The sequence below is a fragment of the Castor canadensis genome, chromosome 1 (assembly GCF_047511655.1).
Source record: "Castor canadensis chromosome 1, mCasCan1.hap1v2, whole genome shotgun sequence".
NCBI classification, from domain to species: Eukaryota; Metazoa; Chordata; class Mammalia; order Rodentia; family Castoridae; genus Castor; species Castor canadensis.
This window is the reverse complement of record NC_133386.1, coordinates 167949894-167977165: the sequence shown is the minus strand read 5'-3', so window position 1 is coordinate 167977165 and position 27272 is coordinate 167949894. Positions and strand designations below refer to the sequence as shown.

The window sequence follows — 27272 nt, the reverse complement described above, 5'->3', positions numbered from 1 at the left end:
CTTGCAGGAGATCTTATTGCATCTTTTCCCATTCTGTGCCTGATAGGCCTGGCTGCAGTTTACCCTTTTATTCAGGAGAAGAGGATGGAAAGAGCCTATTGCTTCAGCTATGCAAACTGTAGAAACATCAAGGGTAGATGTGTGTGTGGGTGAGCTTGTCCACACTCTTCAGGCCAAGTACCTATAAAAACGATCTGCATCCTGAATTGCCACCAGTGCTTAGGAAAGTTTTGCTTTGGCAAACTCAAGTTGAAATTCCTGGTTATTTTCACACCCCTCTGTAGGGCTATAACTAGAGTATTGACTGGCCGTGGTCCTGAAGCAATAAAGAGAAATTATATTGTAATCCCACTGTATTTACTGAAATGGGTTCAACGCTCTCAATGTATTTTCTAGAATGACGATATGCTACAAGAAGGGTGAGAATGACACAATAATTTCTTTGAAATCAGAGGCTGAGGAGTGGTAGTTGGAAATTATAAATCTTCTCAGAGACTGTTTCTCAGGTCTTCATTCACCTTAGATTTCTAAAGGAATGGCATTGTCTCCACAGAACAGCCCCAGCCCCGATGTTAATCAAATTTAGTTTTTTATCTAGAACTGCTTTTCTATAATGGGCATTTGGAAGCATTTCCTATGAAAATGTTGAGTCTTTAGCATTTTCATAATAACTGATCTGAAGGCTTAGTAGGGGCTACCATGTTTTTATCATTATTTTTTAAAGAACAATGATACTGAGTTGCGAAGGGGGAATCTTTGAACTTAACCTGTCCCCTTTACCATCCCTTTCCAAAAGATTTGAAAACAGCCAGTGAGCCAGAGAATTTTCAAGGCTAACTTTCTGACATGGAGGAGAAAAATGATTGCAATGCCCTTTAGCTAAGTACACTCACTTCAGCCTTTATGGCTGGCGGCAGTCATGTGTTCACCTCCTCATGAGGAAGAGAGCTTGATACAATCACGAGGCAGAACCTCTGGAGACAGGGGCTGGATGATATCTGATACAAGAGTACAGGTAGTACCTAGTAAGGGTGATTTTGTTTATCTGAGGTTTTTTGAGGTAGGTATGTTCTTGCCAAAAAACCAAGGGAACTAACTCCCTTTTCATCTTCCCCATCACTGCTCTAGCAGAAAGAGATAGCTGAGATTCTTGAGTGTGAGCAGACATGCAGGTCTCTACAGTAAGCAGTTTTGCAGAATGCACACAGAAAGATTGTAGATCCGCTCTAGTCTGGTGTTTGCATGAGTATATGGAGGAGTGCACAGAATTATGCAGGGTGAATGAAGACCTTCTGGTAAACTTTTACAAATGTTGACACAGAACTGAGAATTATCTTAAGTTTATTCCCCTATCAAAAGTATCCAAGAAAGTGACTGATTTGAAATAGAACAGGGGAAATTTTGATATGAAATATCACAAGACCAATAAATTGTAGAAATGACATATAACCAGGGACAGAAAGAAAGGAGATCTTTCCAAAATTAGAACCAGAGTATAATAGGATTTGTGAGCTGTTTTCATGTGTGTTGTACGTGAGCACACTATTAAACTATGTTATATAGTTCAAAGTGTATAAAATGGGATCTGTACTCTGGGCTCAAAAATTCTTAGCTAATATGTTTTTGTTGTTTATAAAGTTTGAAATAAAATAAGTACTTGTTCCTGAAGGGTACTGAACTGGGTGAGCAGTCATGACTGTAGTCATGATTTGGTGTCCAGAGTTTATGAAGTTTGTTACCTGGAAAAATACATTTCTACTTGGCTTTTTAGCAGTCTTTATATAGTGACAAAGTAGAAGTACAAGCTTTAACAAATTTAGGAAAATTCAGGCCATTGTGAAAATGCAGTGTCCTCTGGAAAATTGCCTTCTTTGTAAATTTGGCACTGTGGTTCACTCTGCCTTACCTTTACATCTCTCTTTCTCTCCTCTTCCATGAGTATTTCTCATAGAGGAATCTCAATAATGATGCTTGAAACTTATGGGGCACTTTATTCTAAAGGCTAAGAAGTCTAATATCAAGGTGTCGGCATCTGGTGAGGACCTTCATGCTTGTGTTGTCCCCAGACTGAAGGTAAGAAGGTGAAAAAGGGAGAGAAAGAGAGCAAGAGATGACCAAACTTGTTTTTGTAACAAACCTACTGTCCAGGTAAAGAACTACTCCCAGGATAGCAGCATTAATCCATCAGAGAGCTTCTACCTCTAAACACTGATGCATCGGGGATTAAGTTTCCAACATGTCACTGTTAGGGGGAACATATACAAGCTATCTCAATGTAGAGGTAACTTCATCTTTGCAGCAGCCTTACAAGGCAAGTACTATTATCATTGCCAGTTTACAGATAGGATACCTGAAGCTTAGAGAGGTTTAGTAACTTGCCCAGGTTCACACAGCTAAACCATGATAGAGCAATAGTCTGCACTCAGGTCTTGCAGATCCTCTAAATGACCTAAGTGTCCCCTGAAGTGACCACTTAATCACTTTGTTCTTTCTCACTCTTCCTCCCCTGTATGTATGTATGTATGTATGTACGTACATATGTATGTAATTTATGGTCATATTAATTCTACTTTGATATGAATGTGCTCCCAAATGAAAATGTGAAATTCAAGTTGGTAAAAATGAAATGTTGATAATCTCTGTAAACTAGTAACTTTTAAAAAACTTAAGTCTTAAACAGTTGGAAAATGAAAGCTTGCCAAAAATTCATACTGAATATGTTGATGAATATGTTGATGAATGAGGGACCCAAGAAAATTAGTACAACAATCTGTAGGAGAACCACATGTTTATATGGAATAAAAACAACGTTGGCTAAATTTACACATAGGTGCAAATCTACAGCAGAAGTCACTTGAGCTTTTTGTGGATGGAATATATTTGCATCTCTGAACAAGAATTGTTTGCATTGATTTTAGTATGGAGAAGTTGCAAAGTTATAAAGTAGCCCAAAGAGTATAGCCTGTATCTCTACTGGATCAAATAATCCCTGGAGGTTCCAGCAGTGTATTAAAAGGATGCCTACTTCAAAGCCTTAAATCTTTTCCCTGCACCTTTGAGAAAAACTTGCATAACAAAGAATATCAGCTCATGGTTTAAGCAGGCCACAATCCAAGTCCAAACTCCCAATCTTAATGTTTGACCTTATGTAAAGTTTGGAGAAGAGTGCAAAAAAGCAAACATACACACACACACCCCAAAGAGATTTTGAGAGGTCTAAAGGTAATAACAGAGGAAATGCCACTGACACATAGTAGATGTGAACTGCTAAATATTGGAGATTATTGTTAGTAAATAAGAGCAGCAATCAAAGTATCTAGCATAAAGTGGTTATTTAATAAATGCTGTGGACTGAATTAAGAGAGGACAAACTTTTTCCTATTGAAAGAACTCTGGATGTACCATCCCAAAATATGCTGCTCTGATATATTGATTATTTTGAGCTGAGATACTTAAAAAATAGCAAATGCAAAGAGAAGTTTTCTCTGAACTCCCCTTATCTGCCTAAAGGAAATTCCTCCAAAGGAACTCTGTTGCCATCAGTCCCCTCCCAAGAGTCATCAGCGGTGGAAAATTTACTCTTACCACAGGCAGGAACCAGAAGTTGACATCTTCAGGCAAGCTTTATCACAAAGCACTATCCCTCCTATCTCTTTTCTCAAGGGTTCATCCCTCTTTGTTAAAAATCACTTACTCTACCTTAAGTTACTTACTTACTTATGCTTTCTCCCCTTATGAAGATGGTATACATTCAGATCTCACTGCTCTTTGGAATATTCACTTTTTCCCCCCTGACCTATACTCTAAAGGTTCAGATAGAAAATGTTTTAGGCTTTGCAGGCCATATGGTATTTGTTGGAACTATCAAACTCTTCTGAAAAATCTTGAAAATTATCATAGACAATATTGAAACAAATAAGTGTGGTTGTGTTCTTCTAAAATGTTACAAAACCAGGCATTGGCTAGATTTTGCCTATGGGCTGAGGTTTATGACCAGTGGACTAAATATATAAAATGTTCAATTCAAAAGATTAGGGACAGGAACTAATAACCAGTCATACCTGTGGGTAGGCCTTGCCAATGTCGTTCAACAAGAAAACGAAACCAGTCCTAACTAGAAGTTGTAATACAATATGGAAAGTATATTCACTTTGTTATTGTTAGAAGATGACCACTAGAATTATAGTCAGATCTACATTTAATTCTCTCAATCACATACTAGCTGGGTGATCATGGGTAAGGCATCCATCAAGTCTGTAACTTGGATAGAGCAACCCTGTGATATTCATGGGGAAACACAAACTTTGAAAGACTCTAGGCAGCAAGTACTTATTTCCAGAGTGGGAGGGAAGTAATCTTCCATGGATTCTTTGGTTGTGTGGGATCCATGGAATTTTTATGGCTAATTAGTAGTTTGGCCATTTCAGCAAGGGATAAAAATATAGGGTAAATCTCTCCCAAGAAACAAATATTACATCTTAAACTTATTGTATTGGGTTAATTTTGAAAGGTCGTTAAATATTGGAACCATGTTAAGTAGTCTTACAAATACACACTTCTCTCGAAATGCACTTAAATGATAACCCATATTTAGGTAAAAATGGTCTTTTTGCCTTAGGGATGACTGATTCTGTGGAAGTGAGTTTATCAACTCAAACCAAAGTTGGAGAAAAGAATACAGGCCATTAAAACCCAGCTGAAATGGCCACACACTTTAAAGAAGGACCATTAGCCAGGCAAATATGAAGTTACCTGCACTTCTGATAAGCACAATTAACTAAACAATGAAGCCCATTAACGACTACTTGTGAGGCATTAAACCTTGGAAAACTTTGCTTTGATGAGTTGGAAAGGTAGAGAAAGAATTTAGTCTCATTTTGCAGAGTTTTCATCCAAAAGAATCTTGTTTAACCAGTTAGAGTCAATACTCTCCATGAACTGTCCCTTCATCCCACTACAATATTAAATATATATATATATGCTTGTTTTTTTGATGTCTGTTAAGGTTCTTCCTAGTGGACTGAGCCAGGCAGATTGATGTTTGGAAATGATGCATATATTTGTTAATGAAGTTGTAATTGTTAATTTAAAAAACATTAGTCCTGTTTTAGGACAGAACCTGCTCTTAAATCTGCAGATACTGTCGTGTTGTGTGAGTGGAGGATAGAAACGGACACTGAGCAGTCATTCTGGGGCAAAGCCAACCCTTGCCCTGTGCCTTTGCTGTATTGCTTCATTTCTTTGTTTCCCAGTGTGCAAAATGGGAAAATGGCAGGACTTACCTGCTCTCAGGATGAAATGAACATGGTCCATGTGAAGTGTATTGCACAATGTCTGGCAGATAAATGAAAACTGGTGTTATAGGTCATTATCATTATCACGATTGTTTTCGGTCAAAAAATGCTGTCAGTGGTAAAAAGGGCATGAGGTAGCATAGTGCGAGATATTTTCCCCTTTTTCTCCATAGCGCTTCCATGTTCACAATTATAACACTTTGCACATTCTTTCATAAATCATATATTTACACATCACATGGACCATCTCAGACCTGCTTATAGCTGTCTGTCCTGTACTAGCAGAATCCATGGCCCATAAAAGGTGCTCCTTAGATACTGGTGAAATAATTAAATCATTGAGAGGTTACCATTCATGCCAATTAGAATTTTTTGAATAGCGAATTGAATGATTATTGCAGAATCCTATAAGGAAATAGCCTTGTTGATTGTTTGTCTGCCTAGCATCTACCATGGTACCTGGAACACAGATAAGGGCTTAAGAAGTTGTTGACTGATGGCCTGACCACCTGACTGTGTGAAATAGTGGATGCTCAGGCCAGTGTTGCATGCCTTCTTTTCTCAAATGCAGGGCTTTTGCCCTGAATTTTAATTCAATCAATATGGTTGTCATATTAAAATAGAAGAAAACATTTAACCTCAGACAGTGTGTCTATCTCCAATGGGTAATTTATAACCCAAAAATATTCCATCTGAAAGACTTCAGTGACTGACACAGTAGCCAACCTGATGGGTATGAAAAAAACCTCAAATGGCACTAGTAGAAGGACTGTGAATTCATACTGCATGCAGTACTCAAAGAATTCAATTGTTACCACTTAATATTCATTGAACGTCTGCACTGTACTTTTGTACTCAGAAAAAATAGAGTAGACACACACTCCGTGCAGTGGGCTTTGTTAGCTATAATTAGTTGCTGATAGAACAGTGTTGATACAGCAGTTCACCAGTTAAAGGAAAGCAGTGCCCTCGGTACAAATGTGAATATATTTATACATCTGGTTCTGTTCTGCTTACTGTGTTTCAGTGCTATGACTGTTCTGGGGCACAACAGCTAAACCTGGAGAATTTCATCATCTTGTAGTTTTGGGAAACAAGAACAGCCCCATTTCTGAAGTATCTTGATTAAATCACATATCCTTTCATTTTGGTTTTGTGTGGTATCTGGAATTCTGGCTTCTTTGTTCTCTTTTGCACTAGATGCACCTGGAAGCTGTCTAGAGACCTAAATTGCAGTTTTACTTATCTTTATATAAAGCCTTGCTAATTTTGATTATATTTGGATGGATTGAGACTGCATTTATCTTTGTATTGTCTGGGAAAACAGAAAATGAAATTGAAAAGAGAAAGAACATGTTTTAAGAGACTTCAGAGACAATTGTTTCTAAGGTCTTTTACCAGTGAATGGTGGCATATAAACTGTGCATTTAAACAAAGTGCTTTGGCATCATTGGTCTTGCCCTTCTTTTTATACTTGAGGAACAAAGGCTAGAAGAAGGGAAGAGACTTGCTCAGGGTCACAGAACTGATTCATGACAAATGCAGTAAGGGCCGGAGTCCCTGTTTTCCATGATCAGGGCTCCTTTTATGAAGGCTTAATTTCAAAGAAGATAGTCCTTTAGAGATCTGTATTTGGAATCACAATCAGTTTGCTCAAGTGACTTAACATCTCTGAGAAGGAGGAACATAAATGTCTTCAATAATATTTTAAAAATCAAACTTTTATATGGTTTTACTCCCTCAATGAACTGTAATATGCGTTTTTTTGAGATTTCAGGAGATTATATATAACTGGATAACATACATGAGAATTGAGAGGTCACTACAGAGAGAACTACAACTTGGATGTTTTGTCAATGAATTCCAACAATTTTGAGCAATCTCTAGATATTAATGTGGCCCAGAGTTTAGGTGATTGATTTTCTTGCATTTTATCCTTTAAAAAAAGTATTCTTACTTTCTAATTCTTATTTTCTAATTCTTATTTTCTATTCTTACTTTAGCATCTGAAATTAAGAGGGTGGAAAGAGAAGTGAATTGAAAGTTAGGAAACAGAGTTCTAGCTCCAGCTCTGATTTCTCCTGGGAAACTGAGTCATTTCAAACCCGTTCAGTATTTTCCAAAGCATGGAATATGTTGGGTATGATACTTCAAAGTGCATAAACCTTAAACAAAATTTTAATACTAGGAGTTTATTTTAATGTGTAACTGAAACTAAAATAAGCATATCCATCCAATTCATGACTTCGTAAATAATATTTTTTCGGGGAAAAACTAAAAAAAACTATGTAAAAAACTGTAAGACCTTTAAAAATTAAGTTAATAGTACAAATGAGGAAGGCATCATGAATATGATACTTACAGAAGTAAAACATAGGGTTAGATAATCTCCAAAGTCCTTTTCAATATAAGAATTCTGTGATTCTGTTGACTTAAGCCTGGTATTTATTTATTCATTGTTGTGCTTGGAGCTTTTGCATCCATCATTATCAAACAGTATGTCTAGGTTTGATGGTACAACATGAGAAATACAGTTTCAGCTTTTATGTTATCTGAACTTTTTGTATAAAAGTGAAAGCTTTAATGTCACATTGGAAGACTTTATAGATAAAATCAGCAAAATCCATGAGCACAACATCAGGGTTTTAGAATGGAATAGGAGATACTAAATATGTTGAATTCCTGTTAGAATGCCTTGTAAGGCAATGTTCTAGTCTCACACTGAATTATAGGCTAATTGTGTAAACAATGGTCTTACTACACACATGGTCTAAAGAAGAAACCATGTCACAACAAACTACATGATAACAGCTTTGCTGAAGATCTGCCAATGAGACTTGTAACACTCTTTGAATTGGTTATTGGAAAAAATAACAGATTAAGTCCAGAGAGGACTCAATAATGTAAGCAGTGATATTATCATAGTGTTTTTTATGAGTAAAATGCACCAATGTGACAAGACTGAATGCATGGGAGTGGTTTACTTATTTGAATATTCAATGAGATATATAAGCATGTGATGATCAACCTTCAGAAACAAGATTTGACACTTGGCATAAAACGTGGAAAGAATTAGAAGAGAGTATAAGATGATCACTTGGGCCTCATCTGCAAAAGTTCATCAGCATAGATGGTCACCTCTCCATGGCCTAGACTACTAGTGTTTGTCTTTGAAGAACAGTCAATTGGTCCGTGAGCTCACATAGACCATGAAGTACAAATGGCAAGGTTCTGACCAATGAAATTGTATCTAGAAAAAGGTCACCAGGGTTCTGAGGGCACAGGATATCTTATTGACAAGGACAAGTTGAAGACATTATAACTACTAAATTAGAGTAGAGAAGATTTCAGGGGATTATGAGCGATATTTGCAAGAATTTGAAGAACTGACACATGGAAAGGGGGCTGGATTCTTATTCTCCTATTATTTCAGAATGCATAATGAGGATGAAGAAGCAGTGACAAGAAGAAAATAGATGTATTTATAGACTGTGGAATATGTGCCTACTATTGTGTTGGGTGTTGTGTATGTGATCTCCTTAATTCTCACAGAGGTAGCTGTTATTATCTCCTTCTATAAGGAGAGATAAAAGTCTGAGAAATTACCACTATTATTTTTCTTTCTGTTTCTGGGGATTGAACACAGTGTGTATGCTAGGCAAGCACTTTACTACTGAACCTTACTCACAGTTCTCATTTTTTACTGTTAATCATAGTAAAAATGCTAATAAATAATAGTAAAACATACTAACATTTTACTGAATATCTACTGTGTATCAGACAGTGTCTTCTTAAATGCTTGTTGCATTATCCTCAACAATAATCTTAGGATTTTTTTTAACTGATGAAAATAGCAAGGCATAAGGGTTAAGTCCCTTACTTGTTGTTGCACTGTGTTATGGTTTGGTTCTGAAATGTCCCACAAAGACCATGTGGCAAAGGGTTGGTTGCCAGCCTGTGGTGCTTTTGGGAGGTGGTGTTACCTTTTGGAGATGTGGCCTAGTGGAAGGAAATGAGGTCACTGGGCCATGCCTTTGAAGGGGATAGTGGGACCTTGGCACCCTCTCTCACTCACTTCCTGGTTACTCTAATGTGAGTAGCTTTCTCCACCACAAACTCTCTACTGTGATGTTTGGCCCCACGGTAGATCCAAAGCAATGATACCTAGTGACCATGAACTGAAGCCTCTGAAACTGTGAGCCAAAATACATCTTTCCTCTTTTTAGGTTGTTTATTTCAGCATTTTCTTTGTGGTACTGGGGTTTGTCCCAGGGCTTTACATTTGCTAGGCATTCGCTCTACCCCTTGAGCCAAGCTTCTAGCCCTATCTCAGGTGTTTTGGTCGTAGTAACAGTAAGCCAACACACACTATTCCCAAATGTGGAGTGGGATTCAGAGCCAGATAGTGTGGTTCTGTAACCAAACATGCTTAACCATCGTTATTCTGCTTCTCTATTTCCAGCATGTGCTGTGTCAGTCTCCATACATGACAGTTTATATCCTTACAGCAACAGAGCAAATTAAGCATTATTATTCCCACTTATAGATGAGAAAAAAGAAACTTAAAGGAATTAAGGAACTTGCTCAAAGGAAATGACTGAACCAGATTGTTACTTAATAATTCAGGCTCCAGACCATGTCTCTGGACCATGGTCTGCTTTCTTAGAGTTACAGAATTTAGAATGGAATCTTCCTAATATGTACAGCTATCAAAAACCAAAATGGAGGGAGAAATGAGGGAGCTTGGGATCTCTCTTTCTCTGGAAACCTTAGAATGAAAATTTATGTCAGCTAGGCAGGGATGGGGTAAAAAGGATTCAAGTATCATATAAAGTGTTGAATCAGATGCTGCATAAGATTTTGTCCTGCTTTGGGGTTTTATGATGTGTTTTCATCTCATCTTCCCATGTCATCTTGTTTTCCCCTGGGTGTAACCCAAACATATGTGCAAATCTCACTCTGATATTTGAATCAAGGGTTAGATTGCCTTGGAAAGATATTCAATTGCTAGTATATTTGACATGATGCCTTGGGGGAAATGTTGGGTCATCTGAGAAGTCAGCAGCATAAACAGGAAGCAGTAAAGGTGTTAGCCAAGGAGGAAAATGAAATATGAGAGTCCTCACACAACATGCGCAGGTAGGTCTTGTAGCAGTCAGGGTTCTCCTTAGACATGCATTTAGAGCAAAAATGTTTGTCTGTCTGACTTATCTTTTCAAGGTGTTCATCAGATTCCCAGTTTTGAAGTAGTAGTTTTTCTAAGGTTGTCTCCACTTTAATTATCCCCACTGCATCTTGCCTACTCTTATTTTCAATTATGAGTGTCTGTGGGTGAAAATGTCTTTGTTCCTATGACCCCCAAGTGATATTTGTAAAGCTGTCCTGGAGTGTGGCTTTGACATGTTGTACTGTCTTATCTTCTGAAGCCATATCTTGCTTTGTACTTTATCTTGGGAGTAACAAAGGATCACAGTGTCTCGGGAGATCTGTATACATTGTCCTTTTGCATTATTGTGTTTCCTTCTGCCCCCAACCCCTCTGCCTTGAATCAGTCTTCCATATGTCTCCCAAATGTACGCTATTTCTCATTGATGATGTCATGTTGGTTGTGTTGATGTTTGAGACTTCTCTGTTTGTTGTCTACTTTGGACTTACTCATTTTATTTCAGATCAAAGCTGAGAAGAAACACTTCTACTCTAGTTCTGGTCCATCCTACTTTTGTGTTTCTTGAACTTTATTTAATTGTTAATTCTGTTAGACATTTGAACGTTTCTCTGGAGGAGGTGGGAAGGTTGAAGAGACTCAGAATTAGACTAGTGTTCCCCATAGTCTCAGAACGGCTGTTATCCAAATGGGAAACGAGTTCTGCACCATGTGACAATGGGTTGCTCTGAAGTCGATCGATTCATAGACTAGAGGGGTCTGTTCCCACGGCTCTTTTCTATTTAATAAATTAAAAATGTTGACCTTGATGTCTCTTCATAAACTGGGATAGACTCCCAAGGATTTTGAGGCAGTAGCTGTAGCTTAGCTGAATTGTAGAAAGAAAGAAATGGGAGCTGTATCTATTATCATTAAGTTGAAGCTGGAAGATAAATACATGTACATGTGACGTTAAATTTATTCCCATTTTTAGTGATCTAGTAGTTGATTTATTAAATTTCCATTCAAATGTTGGTGAAGTACTCCCCCTCCTCCCCACCCTGGGCAGAATCTGTTCTGCCCTCTTGTTCTCTGATTTTGTTGAAGAGAAAACATAAGAAATATTACAACCCACATTAGTTCATCTCTACCAGGCCTCTTCGCTACTTCTTGGTCCCCTTCCCATAGTGGCCTCTGCCAGTTTAAGATTACTGTATTCACTCTCTACAGTGAGCACATCAACCACATTCAGGTTTTAGGTTTTCTTTCCTTTCCCTATTTTTCCCACACACATTCTTCCCTTAGTGTGTGACCCATGTCCAATAACATTACTGCATTTGTTTTAGGTCTATAGGTCTTTCACTTTTTGAGGGTGACACAGTGAGCTGCAGTGGGGAAGTGGGGGGAGCCATCATTTTCATCCTCTGGGAAAGCTACTTTTAGAAGACAGGTGATGCTGGTCAGCTTGGAATCACTGAGACTGGGTGTAATTAACTCATAGTGATGGGAAAGAAGACACCACACACACACACACACACACACACACACACACAAATATATATATATAAAAGAAACATTGAATATAGTCAGGAGTGTTTTCAGGTTACTGGCAAGATCTCAAGGAATTAATGAACTTTCTCCATGGTAACAGCATAGTAATTTATAGCTTTTATAGGAAAAAGTCCATTAATTTTTTTTTTTGCAGAAGTTAAACTTTCTTTTTGGGCTTCCAATTATATCCACTGGGGTAGCTTCACAGTTCCTTCTTTCTCTCTCTCCTTACCTCTCTCTCTCCTTTCCTTTCTTCTTGTACTCCTTTCTTATTCTTTACTTTTATTTCTTCTCTGACACAGATCAAAATAAAAAGATTTACCATTGGAGTAATGTGAAACTATCCAGGTTGCATACTGATATCTCTATTACCTGACTGAAATTGTCATTGTTAAAACAGATTGTTCCTTTAAGGAGAAAAAAGAAAAAAAATTAAATCAAACCTAGAGAGGCAACATATATCCGAATCTTGCATGAAGTTTTCTGTGTGTTTATGCTAACTATCATAGGTGGGGCTGAGATACAAAATATTGTGCCCTAGTTAACATTTTACACTCTGGTCTTCAAATTGTGTATTTGCTTGTTGTGTGACCTTCATTTCGCATTTATTGCTGCTTCTTTTCACCCATAATCCAAAAATAAGTGTACATTCCTACAGAGAGATTAAAGGAAGCTGTCAGTGGAGAGTTAATATAGTTTAAAGCATCCTTAACTGCTACAAACCTCTTAAATAATTAAAACAGTATGCTCCAAGAGTCAGATTTGCATTTCTTTACCAAGTTTATTTAGTACACTTTGTTACACTCAATTAAATGAGAATGTTCTGTTTCATTTTCTTTGCTTCAAGTTGATCACTTTGCCTTTTGATTCTTATGCCCTAGTGTAATTTCACAGTGCTTAGGTCTCTAAAACTATATATATATTAATGCACATGTAGATGTATCCAGACCCATTTAAAACCATACTATTTGAACTAAATAAAATCTTGGCCCAAGGCATTTGAGCATCCCTAGTAACCTAAGGTGTGACTGAAACTGCAGATAATTCATGGTGGCAAAGATGAGCTTGACAAAGTTCTTTTAGCATGTTTTTTTTTTTTTTTAAGCCCTGCTATTTGGCATCACTTTTCCTCCCCATGATTTGATTAGTGAATCTCTTAGCAAAAAAACCAAGAAGATACAGGTGTTGAATGGTTGTGGAAAGGAAATTAAATATAAGTACTGTCTTTCCCCATCTCAGTTGGCAGAGCATGTAAGGATTGTGCTCTGTAAATTAGTTCATTGCTTAAGTTATGCATGTTTAAGAAGGAATAAATTAGTTATTCATTTCCTAATGGGTAATGGGATCAATTGAAGCACGATGAGAGAGAAAGAGCATAATTTTGCTTCCTCAGTTGGGGTTCAATATCCCTCAACTTCACTATTAGTTACTCTATTAGTTATTTCTAACTCTCCATGTAAAATACTCTGTTCTTTTCATTTTCTTACCAGGTAAGTAAGACTTTTTGAATTTGTCCAGTGGGGTTGTAGACGAGGGATGCTGTTTCTTTCACATTCCATAATGTCCCTGTTAGAGTGGGTCCTCCTGCTTTGTATTGGCTTGCTTGGGTGTGTTCACAGATAACAATCAATATGTATGTGTGATGACAATTGTGAGGGTTCTAATCTGTTTAACTGTTATGGGATCTGTTATGTCTACTTTAGGGTCGACCCCATCCCATATGACACTCCAAAACCAGCGGGCCACACGCGGTTTGTCTGCATCTCAGACACACACTCCAGAACAGATGGTATCCAGATGCCTTATGGGGACATCCTTCTCCACACAGGCGATTTCACCGAGCTGGGACTGCCCTCAGAGGTTAAGAAGTTTAATGACTGGTTAGGTAAGGAATGATTGCGTTCTGGCCACCCCAATTAACCTTTCCCGTCCGAGTGTCACTCACTGCGTCCTAATTGAATTAGAGCACTTGGAAGCCAGCTCAGCCATTTCTCGTATGATATGCGGTGGTGTCTAGCTTTAATCCAATTCTGTTAATTAAAGATGAATTTTTAGATATTTAATTTTACTGTGCATCCTTTCAGTGTCTGGCCTCAGCAGCTCTGGGGCAAAGGGATGGGAAGCTTTGAAACCGATCTCATCTCACTCATTCTGCTTTAATGAGGGCACACACGAGACCTAGAATCATATTTTTAATTCATTGGCTCTGCAATCTTTCTGAGATATTATGATCAAAGATGTACAAATGACTTGTAGTAAGAGAACATTTCTAAGCAATGGAAGAGGATGTAAAAGTTCTTATAGGAAGCCAAATTCCTGCAGCACAGTGCTTCTTGGGAGCAGCTTTACCATGTCCTGGAAAATGGCATAAGACCCCTGAAATGGATGTCCTGCCCATAAAACTCTAAAAACCTAGAATATGGAAATGCCCTGCACACTTAGAGAAAGTACCCAGAGGTCCAGTACTATGTAAAATGTTGAGTCCTGGGTCAGACAGATGACAAATATTAGTATGGCAAGACAATCATGGCATGTATTCATGCCTACATTAGAAGACAGATTTGGGGCTGGGGGTGTTCTTCAATGGTGTAGTGTATACTTACTATCTTTGAGACCCTGGGTTCAGTTTCCAGTGCACGCACGCACACACACATACACACGCACACACACACACACACACACACACGTCAGATCTTTTTATGAATCCTCAGGGAAAGAAAAGAAGTACAGGCATTCTGAAAGTTAGACATCTCTAAAGACTCTAAAGAATTATGTAGTAATGATCAGAAATCACTTGGAAGAATAATGAATAATGGCAAGAGTATTAGGACAGCCAGTAAAAATTACTTAGGTGATTTAGGCAAAAATTTTGTAAAATTTTGTAAAATTTTGTTTTCCATCAAACTAAAGCAATATCTGGGATGTTTAAAAACTATTGATTAAATGAAACAATGTTTGTGTTAGTGGGAAATGATGTTCATTGAGATAATAGACCTAACAAATAAGTATTTTGATTTTTCATGTGGTCATGCATGTCTTTCTAGTTTGATTGACATTGGAGTACCTATCTTTTTTTATTTTTGACTATTTTCATTTAAGACTATTGGTAACAGTTTAAATAAATGTTTATAATTTTCATATTTATCATTTTAATAGCAACATGACATATGGTTGTCTGTTTATTCGTAAGACCTACCTCTAAAACTGAATATTTAAATTGATACCATTATTTCTTTTGGTAGCTAGCACCGAAATGTGAGTTTTCATGTGCATAAATCATTTTATTTCCATTATGCATGAGTTAAACTTCTCCATCAAAAGACATGAATTTCTCTATGATTCTTATTGCTTCCTGGCATCTTGCTTTGTGGTTAGGACCCTGTAGATATGGGCTTCATTAGTATGAATGAAGGTCCTATTTTGACCATGATCTTGGCAGCATTTCATGTTGGAGCTTTTATAGTTTGTGCTCTTTTAGCAGGTACTCAGTCATATTTAAAATAGAAAGATGTTTTCAGTATCATGTAGAATAGTCACCTCATTTTTACAGATGACACAGAGACTCAGAGAAGTTAAGTGACTTTCTCAGTCTCATTGTGGCAGAGTTGGGTATAATCCATCCCCATCTTTTCACTTTTTTTTTGCCTCTGTAAAATTTTCATTCAAGTTCAATTATCTCTTCATTTTAACCATTTAATTTTGGGTTGGGATGAATTTGGCAAATTTAAGATAATTGTTGACAACTAAATCTCAACACAAGTATTATGAAGCTGCATGGACAATGTTGCTTTTTTCCAGGAAGGTACCAGTGCTGTGGGAAGTAGTCACAGAGTACAAGACAAGTTAGAGTCTGGTTATAAACTTGTTTAGCCACTGACCTTGGGCAACTGAGTTCACCTCTTTTCCCCTTGGCTTCCCTCAGCACAACTAAGGATTAATACTACCTGTCTTTCTGGATTGTTGTACAGATTAATCAGTAAATGATTGCTACTAGTGAGTTTTTGTGGGCCATTAATAACTGAATGGGGAATGTGGTGAGTGAACCATCAAGAGATATTTAAAGGGAAAAAACAAGAAGAGGCCAGAGGAATTATTTAGTAGATTAGAAGTAAACACTGAGAGATTTTATAAGGGAAAATACTCCATAAATGGAAATGTGCTGTAACTAAGGAAATAAAATGCCAAAGCCCAGCTGCACGGTCAGTTCCTTCTTTTCTCATTTCTCCTCTGATCTTGTGAGGCAGGAGGATGACGTCCCAGCATGGGGTGAAGAATGAAAGACCAAAGGGAGCCCATGGGGTATGGGTAGGAAAGTTGGGATCCCATAGAGAAGGCTGAGAATAGCTCACTGTTACCAGGGCAACCTCATGGTGCTCAGAGGGTGAGAGATGGTGTGTGATTACACTCTGCCACTTGGCTCAGGCAGGAACTTCTTGCCTGGAAAGGGTGCTACCAGCAACAACTGCCAGGTAGCTTGGCAGAGTGGAGTCAGGGTCAGATGATCCTAGGGCTTTTGCCACAATAGGGCATTGAAGTCTCACTAGCTTAGATTAGGCAGGTGCCTTAAGTCCAATGAACTCTGATTGATTTCCATCTTTCTACTCTAGGATACTACTACAATTTTTGCAAATAATCGGTCCATCCTCATGGTCCTTTCTCTTGCACTGGGTTAATCCATTTCTATTACTGGTCAGCCACTCATTCCTTCTATAACTATAGAACATCTCTCCAAATTGCTAATTTTAGTCTTATTTTACAGATGAGGAATCTGAAGCTAAGCTGAGTTAACTTTCCCAAGGTCATTTAGTAGAGGTGAGGTTCAGGGAGACTAAGTAATTGACTCAAGTTCACTCAGTGGCTAAACCCGGGGCTGTTTGGCCCCATGTGTGCGATATTCTGAGTGGGTTTATGGCCCCTGGGAAGCTTCCTGATTTTAGACTTGAACTAAAAAACATGCTGTAGTTTCTAGTGGCTTCATGTGGAAGACAAGTAGCTTTTTGGCCATGTGCTAATAGTGCCCATGTTTGAAAGATATGTTGAAGGCCTGCCCATCTCGACTCGCACCAGGATCTCCCAGCTGCAAGGCCTGAAAAGCCCAGAATGAGCTCTTTGTGGGTTCAGAGGTGATGGGCCCTGGTTAATATGTGCATATGTCTCCTGGCAGGTATAACACATAAAGTTATTAATACGAGATGATTTATGAGATAAGCTAGTGCTGCCAGGGCCATAAGAAGGTACTGTCAAAAGTCGAGTAGCATTTTGTAGTAGTGAGCAGATGGGATTACCTGGCTACCTTTTATAAATTGCTGAACTCCTGAGCATTGATGCCCTCACTTGTGACACAACCTCATCACAGTATTCCTCATGGCTGTTGTGGGGACCTGCTCTGATAAAGCTCATAGGACTCTTAGAACAGCACTTGACCTATGACAGCTCTCAACACCTAGTGTAGAGGAAGACAATAGAGCCAGTGACATAGATTCCAAAGGCAAAAGCTAAACGGCACTGAGAATTTAAAGAGAGATTTGGAGTGGAAAGGGACCACTTAAATGTATAAAAATAGAGGCTGAAAACAAACTTCCTTTTTAAGTGACATGACCTGAACTGAATGTCAGGACCGAAAGAGGTCTTTCGTAGATGTGGAAACTGGGGCTGGAGACACTGAATGAATTGCTTTGGGTCATTCGATTAATGAGTGACCAAGTTGAGACATGAACTAGAGCATGGCCGGGTGGAGTGGGCAAACTGACATGTATTGTCTATGGATGCTAGGGTTCCTTTCTCTGTCTCCAATTAAATGTTTCAGTGCATGCAATCCTCCCAATAACTTGTGAAGTAGGCATTATTAACTTCTTTTGTACTCAAGAGGAAACAGTCTTGGTGAGTTTAACTTATTTAAGATTATGCAACTAGGGTGACCTCAGGATTTGAGTTTAGCCCCGTCAGACCCCCAAGTTCCAATCTGGCTGGATAATCAGAAATCCAAATCTTCCATCCTCAGAAACAGTCTGCCTCTCTGTCTACCTAGCTGTTTTCCAGAAACCCAGTCCAGGCTCAGAGAGACAGGTGGCCCCGTATGGTCAGGAACTAACTGCAGAATTGTGGGAAAAAGATATACAATAGCCTTTCCCCAAAAACATTCTCTTTAGAAGGATAGCAAATATGTTGGTCCCACTAATATTTTAGCCCAGACGTGCTTTAGGTGTGTCAACAATGGACTCTGGTGAGCTGAATTGGGACCCTGCCACTCAACTATTGTAACCATTTTCTTTTTTTTTTCTACCTTGGCAAAAATGCATGCCAATTGCAGATTTGGCTTAAAAAGAAACTTGTTAACACAAAGTACCTATCAGTTAAAACATGGTCATTTTTATTGCCTTGTCTGAAATTCTGAATATTAGTGGTTTCGAACACCACTTTTGCTAGAGGCACATTTTGTGAGGCATTCTACCATGTTCACTTTGGCTCGTGCTCTTCCCACCTGTGCCTCTTTAATATTCTTTACTGTTCACTTGATTTCATCCCTATTGTCCTCTCATTTTTAGATTTTTTTTTTTGAGGCAGGGTCTTACCATATAGCCCAGGCTGGTCTTGAATTTGAAATCCTCCTTCATAAGCTTCCTGAGTGCTGCTGGGATTATAAGCATACACTACCATGCCTAGCTCAGAATGTTTTTGGTAGCCTTCTATCTGATTATTACATAAATTACATAAATGTTGCACAAATGGGCTTTGGGAGGTCTTATCATTTCATTGAGAATCCACTTTGTTGTTTTCAACTTTCAGTCATACCCACATCCAGTTTTTTTCTGTTGAATGCAACATGCTTTTTCCCACCTTGTTCTTGTTGTAAACTCTGTTCCTACTTCTGGAATGATCTTCTCCTACAGGAGAATTCACTCATCATTTTTGATGGAGTCTCTTTCATAGTTAATTACTTCCTTTAAACACATTAGTCATGGACTGGAGGCATGGCCCAAGCAGTAGAGAGCCTGCCTAGCAAGCATGAAGCCCTAAGTTCAAACCCTGGAACCACTCAAAATAAAACAAAACAAAAAAATAAACACATTGGTTAGACATCTGTGCATCCCTTCCTCTGGTCCACATGTAATCATTTGCCTGACTTTCTCCACACTAGACAACAGTATGTGCCCAATGAACAGTCTTTGTACCCTCTATTCTAAGTATAAGATTTATTGGATCATTGAGTGAATGAATGAACATAAAGGCAGAAGATTTTTGTTTTTCTGCTTGCACTTTTGGCTTAAACATTAAAATTAAGTTATGTTTAGATTCTAGCCCTTCTATTTCCTTCCGTTCCCTTCCCTTTTCCTTCTGTCCTCAAATTACAACATCTAGTTTGCTGTTGTTAGTGATTCTTACATACTCTGCAGAAAGTAAGAAGGGTTTATTGTGCTGCTGTTTAGTTTCCTTTATGATAATTAGAAAGACAGGATTCTTGGGTGGTCTATTCTTTCAGCTAGATTATACAAGTCAGTCAAATCTAGCTTAGCACCAGTGCCATGAACTTTTAATTATGGTTTTTCTTTAGTCTGGATTGTCATTTAATAGCTCCGAGCTGTTTCTCCAGGCCTAAAAGAAAGAATGAAAATGCTTCTGAGGAAAAGTTCTAGAAGAAGGTTATTCATGTTTGCAGGAGCATTTTACTAGATTTGGTTATAATGGAGCGTGACTGTAACCAACATCCCAGTTGACTGCTTTTACTTCTTAGAAGGACAGGAGTAGAGGGATGTAGGAATGGGAGAACTTCAGTGAAAATAACCCTACAATTTCTTGTACGACAGTGACACACTGGCCTGTGGCCCACTTTGTCTATGGAGCAGAGAAAAGCATTTCTGGTCACCAGAAACCTGACACTGTCCCTTTTCTAAGCATCTCAGACCAAACACACAGAATCTTCTCTCAGACTTTAATTAACCTCTAAACTACACATTTCACACACTTTCCCATGCCTTTCCTCCATCTGCGTCATCTCCCTGACGTTCCCCATCTTTATTCTGACCACTCATTCTCCCCTCCTGTGTCACCTCCACTCCTTCCAGAACCATCTCTGCCCACCAGCTCCTGTCTTACAAAATTCCAGCACACCAGCTTTAGCCAGGCTATCAAGGACAGGTTTCAGTTCATGCTTAAAATTCTTTCACAGAATGCTTTCTAAGCATAGCTTGCACATTTTGTTTAAAATTATTAGAAACTGGAGTTGATGAAATGGGCAAGTTAGGATAAGACATTTTAAATAAAAACAGTGAGATAATGCCATGACAAGTGTTCACTGGTTCACTAGCACTTCCCAAAGAGTACTTTCAGAGATGAATTGGAGCAGGGCAACCTCACTGGAATGTTTCTAGTCATATTAACCTGATGACCACTTAACGGTCATATCTAATACAGAGGTAAAGGTAGTAGGCTTTAGGAAGAGCATATTAGATGACTTTCCACATAATTTGCAGACAATGTGCCAGAGTTCTCTAGAGCCCAGAATTCTCTGCTCCTTATTGCTGAGTTTAATACCTAAGGAGTTTAACTTTAGTTTGCTTACCAAAATGATATCTGACCTGCTATGCTTTTCAGGTATTGTTTGTTTTGCTTTGATTTTGTGGTACTGGGAATCAAATTCAAGGTCATGCACAGTGTAGGTGAGTGCATTACCACTGAGCTATGTCTCCAGCTTTTGGGTCTTGAACTTGCAATCCTCCTGTCTCCACCTCCCAAGTGCTGGGACTATAGGAGTGTACCATCACACCTGCTACTTTTCAGTTTTTGCTTCATAATTTGTTTTTCCAAGTTACCATCCTATAATTATAATTTATTTAATAGCTCCTCTTTGTATTTTTTTTAATTTTTAATTTTTTTATTATTCATATGTGCATACAATGCTTGGGTCATTTCTCCCCTCTACACCCACCCCCTTCCTTACCACCCACCCCACCCCTTCCCTCTCCCTCCTACCCCCTTGATACCCGGCAGAAACTATTTTGCCCTTATCTCTAATTTTGTTGAAGAGAGAGTATAAGCAATAAAGGAACAGGGTTTTTGCTAGTTGAGATAAGGATAGCTATACAGGGAGTTGACTCACATTAATTTCCTGTGCATGTGTGTTACCTTCTAGGTTAATTCTTTTTTTTTTTTTTTCATTTTTCTTTTATTATTCATATGTGCATACAAGGCTTGGTTCATTTCTCCCCCCTGCCCCCACCCCCTCCCTTACCACCCACTTCGTCCCCTCCCTCTCCCCCCCCAATACCCAGCAGAAACTATTTTGCCCTTATTTCTAATTTTGTGGTAGAGAGAGTATAAGCAATAATAGGAAGGAACAAGGGTTTTTGCTGGTTCAGATAAGGATAGCTATACAGGGCATTGACTCACACTGATTTCCTGTGCGTGGGTGTTACCTTCTAGGTTAATTCTTTTTGATCTAACCTTTTCTCTAGTACCTGTTCCCCTTTTCCTATTGGCCTCAGTTGCTTTAAGGTATCTGCTTTAGTTTCTCTGCGTTAAGGGCAACAAATGCTAGCTAGTTTTTTAGGTGTCTTACCTATCCTCACCCCTTCCTTGTGTGCTCTCGCTTTTATCATGTGCTCGTAGTCCAATCCCCTTGTTGTGTTTGCCCTTGATCTAATGTCCACATATGAGGGAGAACATACGATTTCTGGTCTTTTGGGCCAGGCTAACCTCACTCAGAATGATGTTCTCCAATTCCATCCATTTACCAGCGAATGATAACATTTCATTCTTCTTCATGGCTGCATAAAATTCCATTGTGTATAGATACCACATTTTCTTAATCCATTTGTCAGTGGTGGGGCATCTTGGCTGTTTCCATAACTTGGCTATTGTGAATAGTGCTGCAATAAACATGGGTGTGCAGGTGCCTCTGGAGTAACCTGTGTCACAGTCTTTTGGGTATATCCCCAAGAGTGATATTGCTGGATCAAATGGTAGATCAATGTTTAGCTTTTTAAGTAGCCTCCAAATTTTTTTCCAGAGTGGCTGTACTAGTCTACATTCCCACCAACAGTGTAAGAGGGTTCCTTTTTCCCTGCATCCTCGCCAACACCTGTTGTTAGTGGTGTTGCTGATGATGGCTATTCTAACAGGGGTGAGGTGGAATCTTAGTGTGGTTTTAATTTGCATTTCCTTTATTGCTAGAAATGGTGAGCATTTTTTCATGTGTATTTTGGCCATTTGAATTTCTTCTTTTGAGAAAGTTCTGTTTAGTTCACTTGCCCATTTCTTTATTGGTTCATTAGTTTTGGGAGAATTTAGTTTTTTAAGTTCCCTATAAATTCTGGTTATCAGTCCTTTGTCTGATGTGTAGCTGGCAAATATTTTCTCCCACTCTGTGGGTGTTCTCTTCAGTTTAGAGACCATTTCTTTTGTTGATCAGAAGCTTTTTAGTTTTATGAAGTCCCATTTATCTATGCTATCTCTTAGTTGCTGTGCTGCTGTGGTTCCATTGAGAAAGTTCTTACCCAGAGTATTTCCTACTCTTTCCTGTATCAACTTTAGAGTTTGTGGTCTGATACTAAGATCCTTGATCCATTTGGAGTTAATCCTCTTTGTATTTTAAGGAATGAATTTAGAGGACTTTTTCCTTCTTGGTGTGTAATTCTAGATTTTCAATAGGTATCTATGAGTTACTTATATATTCCAAAATGTGGATACAATACATACTGTTTTCTTATCTGTAACAGCATGGGATAAGAGTATTTGCTTAATCCAAATAAAAATTGATCCATGTGTATTATCTACTTGTGTTTCCTTATGTAGAAGAATCTTTTATTTCCTGAAGTGATTTATTTCATGGTTGGTCTAATTCATATATAAATACATTTTCTCAATAAGGACAAAATTAACTTTAAAGTGTAGTTCAATTTTAGTATAGAATTAAGTTAAAATACTTGGGTCCAGTGAACCCAAACACAGATTAGTTGAATATGCTCAAATAAGTAGGATTGGATTTTGTTCCATTAGAAGGGATCATTAGTGACCTGAGGATGTGATGACTAGGTCTTTTGTGATCCATGTGAACTTAATCCTCTGTGTTATGGATAGCCATTTCCTTAATTTACATTAATTATAATGCCTCTAATTTATATGACATCTTTCCTCCAAAGGACTCAAAGTATCTTTGAGTGTATTAGATCATTAATGCTTGTAATGGTCCAGGGAAGTTGATATGGGCACACCGTATTAGCCTGTCTTACTGATGGATGGAGATCCAGAAAGGTTGGAAGACAGCCTAGGGTCACACTGGAGCCAACACAAGAAGTGGATGAGAGTTAAAGTCATTGGATGTGACTCCAATTCTAATGCTTTCTCTTTTTCTGAAGTCTTCCCGTCTTCTAAAGGGAAATAGACATGAGCAAGACACATTGTAATCCTTACTTCATCAGCTTAATTAGAAAAAGCCAGGTAAACATTTCCCATTAAAAAGATGATTTTTTTGCATTTTGATTGTATTAAATCATATCACTATTAAAAAGAAATGAATAGAATAAAAAGAAACTCTTTGAAAACCAAAAGGTTCCCAACCTTTCCAAACTATCTAGTTCAAAAGGGAAAAACTGAAGTCCCTAACCCATATTATCATAAATCCTTACCGCGAAATCCTTGTATTGAGAGCATGAAAGGAGGGCTGGAGGTGTGGCTCAAGTGGTAGAGCACCTGCCTAGCACGCATGAGGCCCTGAGTTCAAACCCTAGTGTCACCAAAAAAAAAAGAAAAAAGAGAAAGAGAGAAAGAGAGAGAGAGAAAGAAATGAAAGGATAAACTGGACATGATAGTGGACGACTATAATCCCAGCATCAGGCATGCATGAGGATCTCACAATTTTCTGGGCTACATAGAAAAACCATGTTTCAAGAAAGAAAAAAGAAGAACATGAAAGAACTTCATCCCAGAAGATTATTTGTATCTATCTTAAGTGTCTTTTAGAGACTGCTGTGGTGGGCACTGAGCAGGGAACAAGAGAGTGAGATCACTGTGTTTAACACCCAGTCTCTGATTGTTAGCACTGTCCCCTAATTTACAAATGAGGCAACCAGACCTCAGAGAGCTTAAATGTCTCTCTCAACTGCACACAGATTTGCTAGTGGAGGGCCCAGGGACAGGAGGAGGCTTTGTCTTTTCCTGGGTGTGATGCCATTTCTTATCCTGGGCTAATTCTGCATTTCAACATCCAGAAGATTATTCAGATTTGATGAGGTTTTATTTCTGGAGTGGAGCACTGAGTTTATCTTAATCCCACTGTCTCTCTAACTAGAGATTAGGTATTTTGACAGAAATGATAGAATATATGCAGTCACCTCAAAACAGCTGTATCTCAAACTGAATTAATATCTGCTCCAAATACCAGTCTTTCTCCTAAATTCCCCTTCTGATTACATGACCAATTAACTCAGGGACCTAAACCTTGTCTATCTAATTATGACTACATTTTGTCAAGTTTACTTCCTGAGTGTCTTTCAGACCTCTGTCCTGCCTACAAAGAGCTTAAGGCCCAACCTGCCTATCCTTCATCTTTCCCAGAATCCTCCAATAATGATAACTGACACCAAGCACTATTATCTGACCTCTTAGATGCATTAACTCATTTGAGTCTCACAACAGTCTTGTAGGTTGATGCTATTATCACTGGAGACCTGGAGCTTTCTTTCATGGAACCTCCCATCAGCTGATATTTTATGGAATGCATTTTAGAAAACATTAGCTAATGGAGTCAAGTCTGTTTGTGGCATTCAGTGCTCTTCATGAGCTAGTCTTACTGGTGCAATCTATCTGTCCACCTTTACTTCCACCTGCACTTCTTCCAGCCTCTCCTTTGTTCTTTTGCTTATGTCTTTTCACTTTCTCCCTTGCTCCCTCTTCTTGAGCACAATGACTTTCTAGTCCAAATTTGTCTTTACCTTGAAGCTTTGACTTTGTCATTTCCTCAGTCTGTTGTTTTTTGCTCAAAGGCTTTCCCCTTGGTGAGCTCTTCTTCTGATAGCTATTTCTGTATATTTGTATTTATTGTCAGCATTGCTCCACTGAATGCAAGCTCTGTGAGGGTCTGCGCTTGTTTTGTTTACTACCACTGTATCCTTTGTACGTTCAAGAATACCTGACACAGGGCTGCGAGCCGAGTGTGGCTCAAACGGTAGAGCACCTGCCTAGTAAGGGCACTAGGCCTCAGTTCGAACCCCCATGCCGCCAGAAAGGAGGAAAGAATACCTGACACATAGAAACTGCTCAAACAACATGTGTTGAGTAAATGAATGGATGAATGAAAGCCAGCACGATAAGAATATAGTGTCTCTTGTTCCTTGTCATTATTGAGGTTTCTAGCTTCATGCCTTGTGTGTAGTAAGCACTCAATACATTTTTGCTGAATAATGAATATTTTTTTTGGTCACACGACCTGTGTGATGTTCTTGTCCCCTTTCTTCTGAGAACCTTTTTCATTCTTTAAGACCCAATTTACCTCTGTTATGGAACTGATCCTGACCTTCCCAGTTGGTCCTTTTCCTTTTTTTCCTTCCAGCCTGTGTTCAGACATACATTACTTTTAGGGCCTCCATTCTCCTCTTTTAAGTCACCAGTGAAATTTCTAACAAAAAATAATCCTTTAATATATGTTTGGTTTTCCTCACTTCCTCACTGTGTTTCCCTAAATAAAGCATGTGACTTCCCTGCGCCTCACCTACTCTTTCTCAAGATGAAGCTTAGAGAACATCATTGGAAGATGTCAAATGACATGAAAATATTACAGATCATCATTTTGTTGTTAACATCCTACCCTGTCATTGTCTTACACTGGGGACATCCAAATGCATTTCCAGACCCTGCTATGGCTTCCTGAATTAGGACAGGCATCCTCATACCCTTCAGTTTGGCTTTGAACTCGCTGATACTGCATAGATCACTCCCATTTTAATGCCCCCACTACCTCCAACCTGCCTGCATATTGTTTCCAAGAGTCCTGATTCCAGCTGTCCCCTGGGTTTTTGAATGACATTTCAGGCCCTTCAGGCTGCCTGGAGACTCAGTTCTGCTTTCAGTCTATCACTGGACTCACTAATTCTTGACATCCCTCTCCCCACCTTTGACTGATAAATTTTCATTATTGGTTTTGCATGAACGTCTTCAGGGTTCCACTGCCTGACCCCTGTGGTCACTTAGTGATTACATGCACCAGCTGAGGTAATTTATTCACTTTGTTTTGGTGTGAACATGTCCCATGAGGCTTGTAACTGCTGTAATCACTTGACCCTGGTGACTGTTAAATGCTTTAAACACAGTTATTTTAAATTTATAATTGTTTTCATTAAAAATCCCTTATAGTAACTTAACTGACCTAGCTGTCAACGTGGCATTATGTACAGGGGAAAGAAATGAAAATATTATGATGCAAATAATATAGTACTCATCAGTGATACATGGCAAACTCATTAGTTCACCTACACATTCTCCCTTGGAGTCCTGTAAGGAAGATGAAAGGGAAGAAGACATAAATGTGACCCTGTCCTGTAATTCAACTAGGCCATTCCTGCATGCAGGCAAGGTCACTAGCCTAAGGACAGGAAAGTGGAGTGGAGTCCAAGGCAAAGTTACCAGAAGGGCCTCATGTCAGGCCCCTTGCATGTATAAACAGCACTTTTCATATCCATGTGTGGCCCCATCTGGTTAATATTTTCTTTTTATTGCCATACTAGAGATTGTGTATTTGATAGGCAAGTGCTCTATCACTTGAGCCATGCCCTCCAACCCTTTTCTTTTTATTTTGTTTTTGAAACAGGGTCTCACTGCTACCTTTGCCCGGGCTGGCTTTGAACTTGAGATCTTCCTACCTCCTCCTCATAAGTAGCTGTTATAACAACAGGCATTCATGACTAATGATTTTTAATTAACATTTAATACTTCTTATTTTGAAATATTTTCATTTCAGGAAAGTTTCAAGAATAATACACTGACTTCCCAATTGCTAGTATTTTGTTACATTTGTTTTATCATTCTCTCTCTCTCTCTTTCTTTTCCTGAAACTTTTGAGAGTAAGTTACAGACATCATGCCCATTTACCCTAAATACCTCAAATACCTCAGTATGCCTTTCTTAAGAACACAAATACTCATTTATATGATGATCAAAATCAAGAAATATAAATGGATACAATTATAGTATCTCATATACAGACCCTTTTCAAATTTTGCCATTTATTTGCTAATAAAGTCCTGTACAGTATATTTTTGTTTTCATTCCAGGATCCAATCCTGACTCATGCA

The 27272-nt window shown here is 38.5% G+C and overlaps 1 protein-coding gene across 6 annotated transcripts in view; it reads left to right on the top strand.

The window, feature by feature from the left end:
* Mpped2 (metallophosphoesterase domain containing 2) overlaps positions 1-27272 on the top strand; it is a 173803-nt gene that overhangs the window by 34661 nt on the left and 111870 nt on the right. For 4 of the 6 annotated variants that reach the window (XM_020188145.2, XM_074043352.1, XM_074043355.1 and 1 more), the window contains exon 3: positions 13692-13873. The exons of 1 other annotated variant lie outside the window; for it this stretch is intronic. In XM_020188145.2, coding sequence (XP_020043734.1) covers positions 13692-13873 — 182 coding nt within the window. Of the gene's footprint in view, positions 1-13691; positions 13874-27272 lie in introns of those variants that run through there. One more of the 6 variants, XM_074043373.1, reaches the window with a different exon arrangement.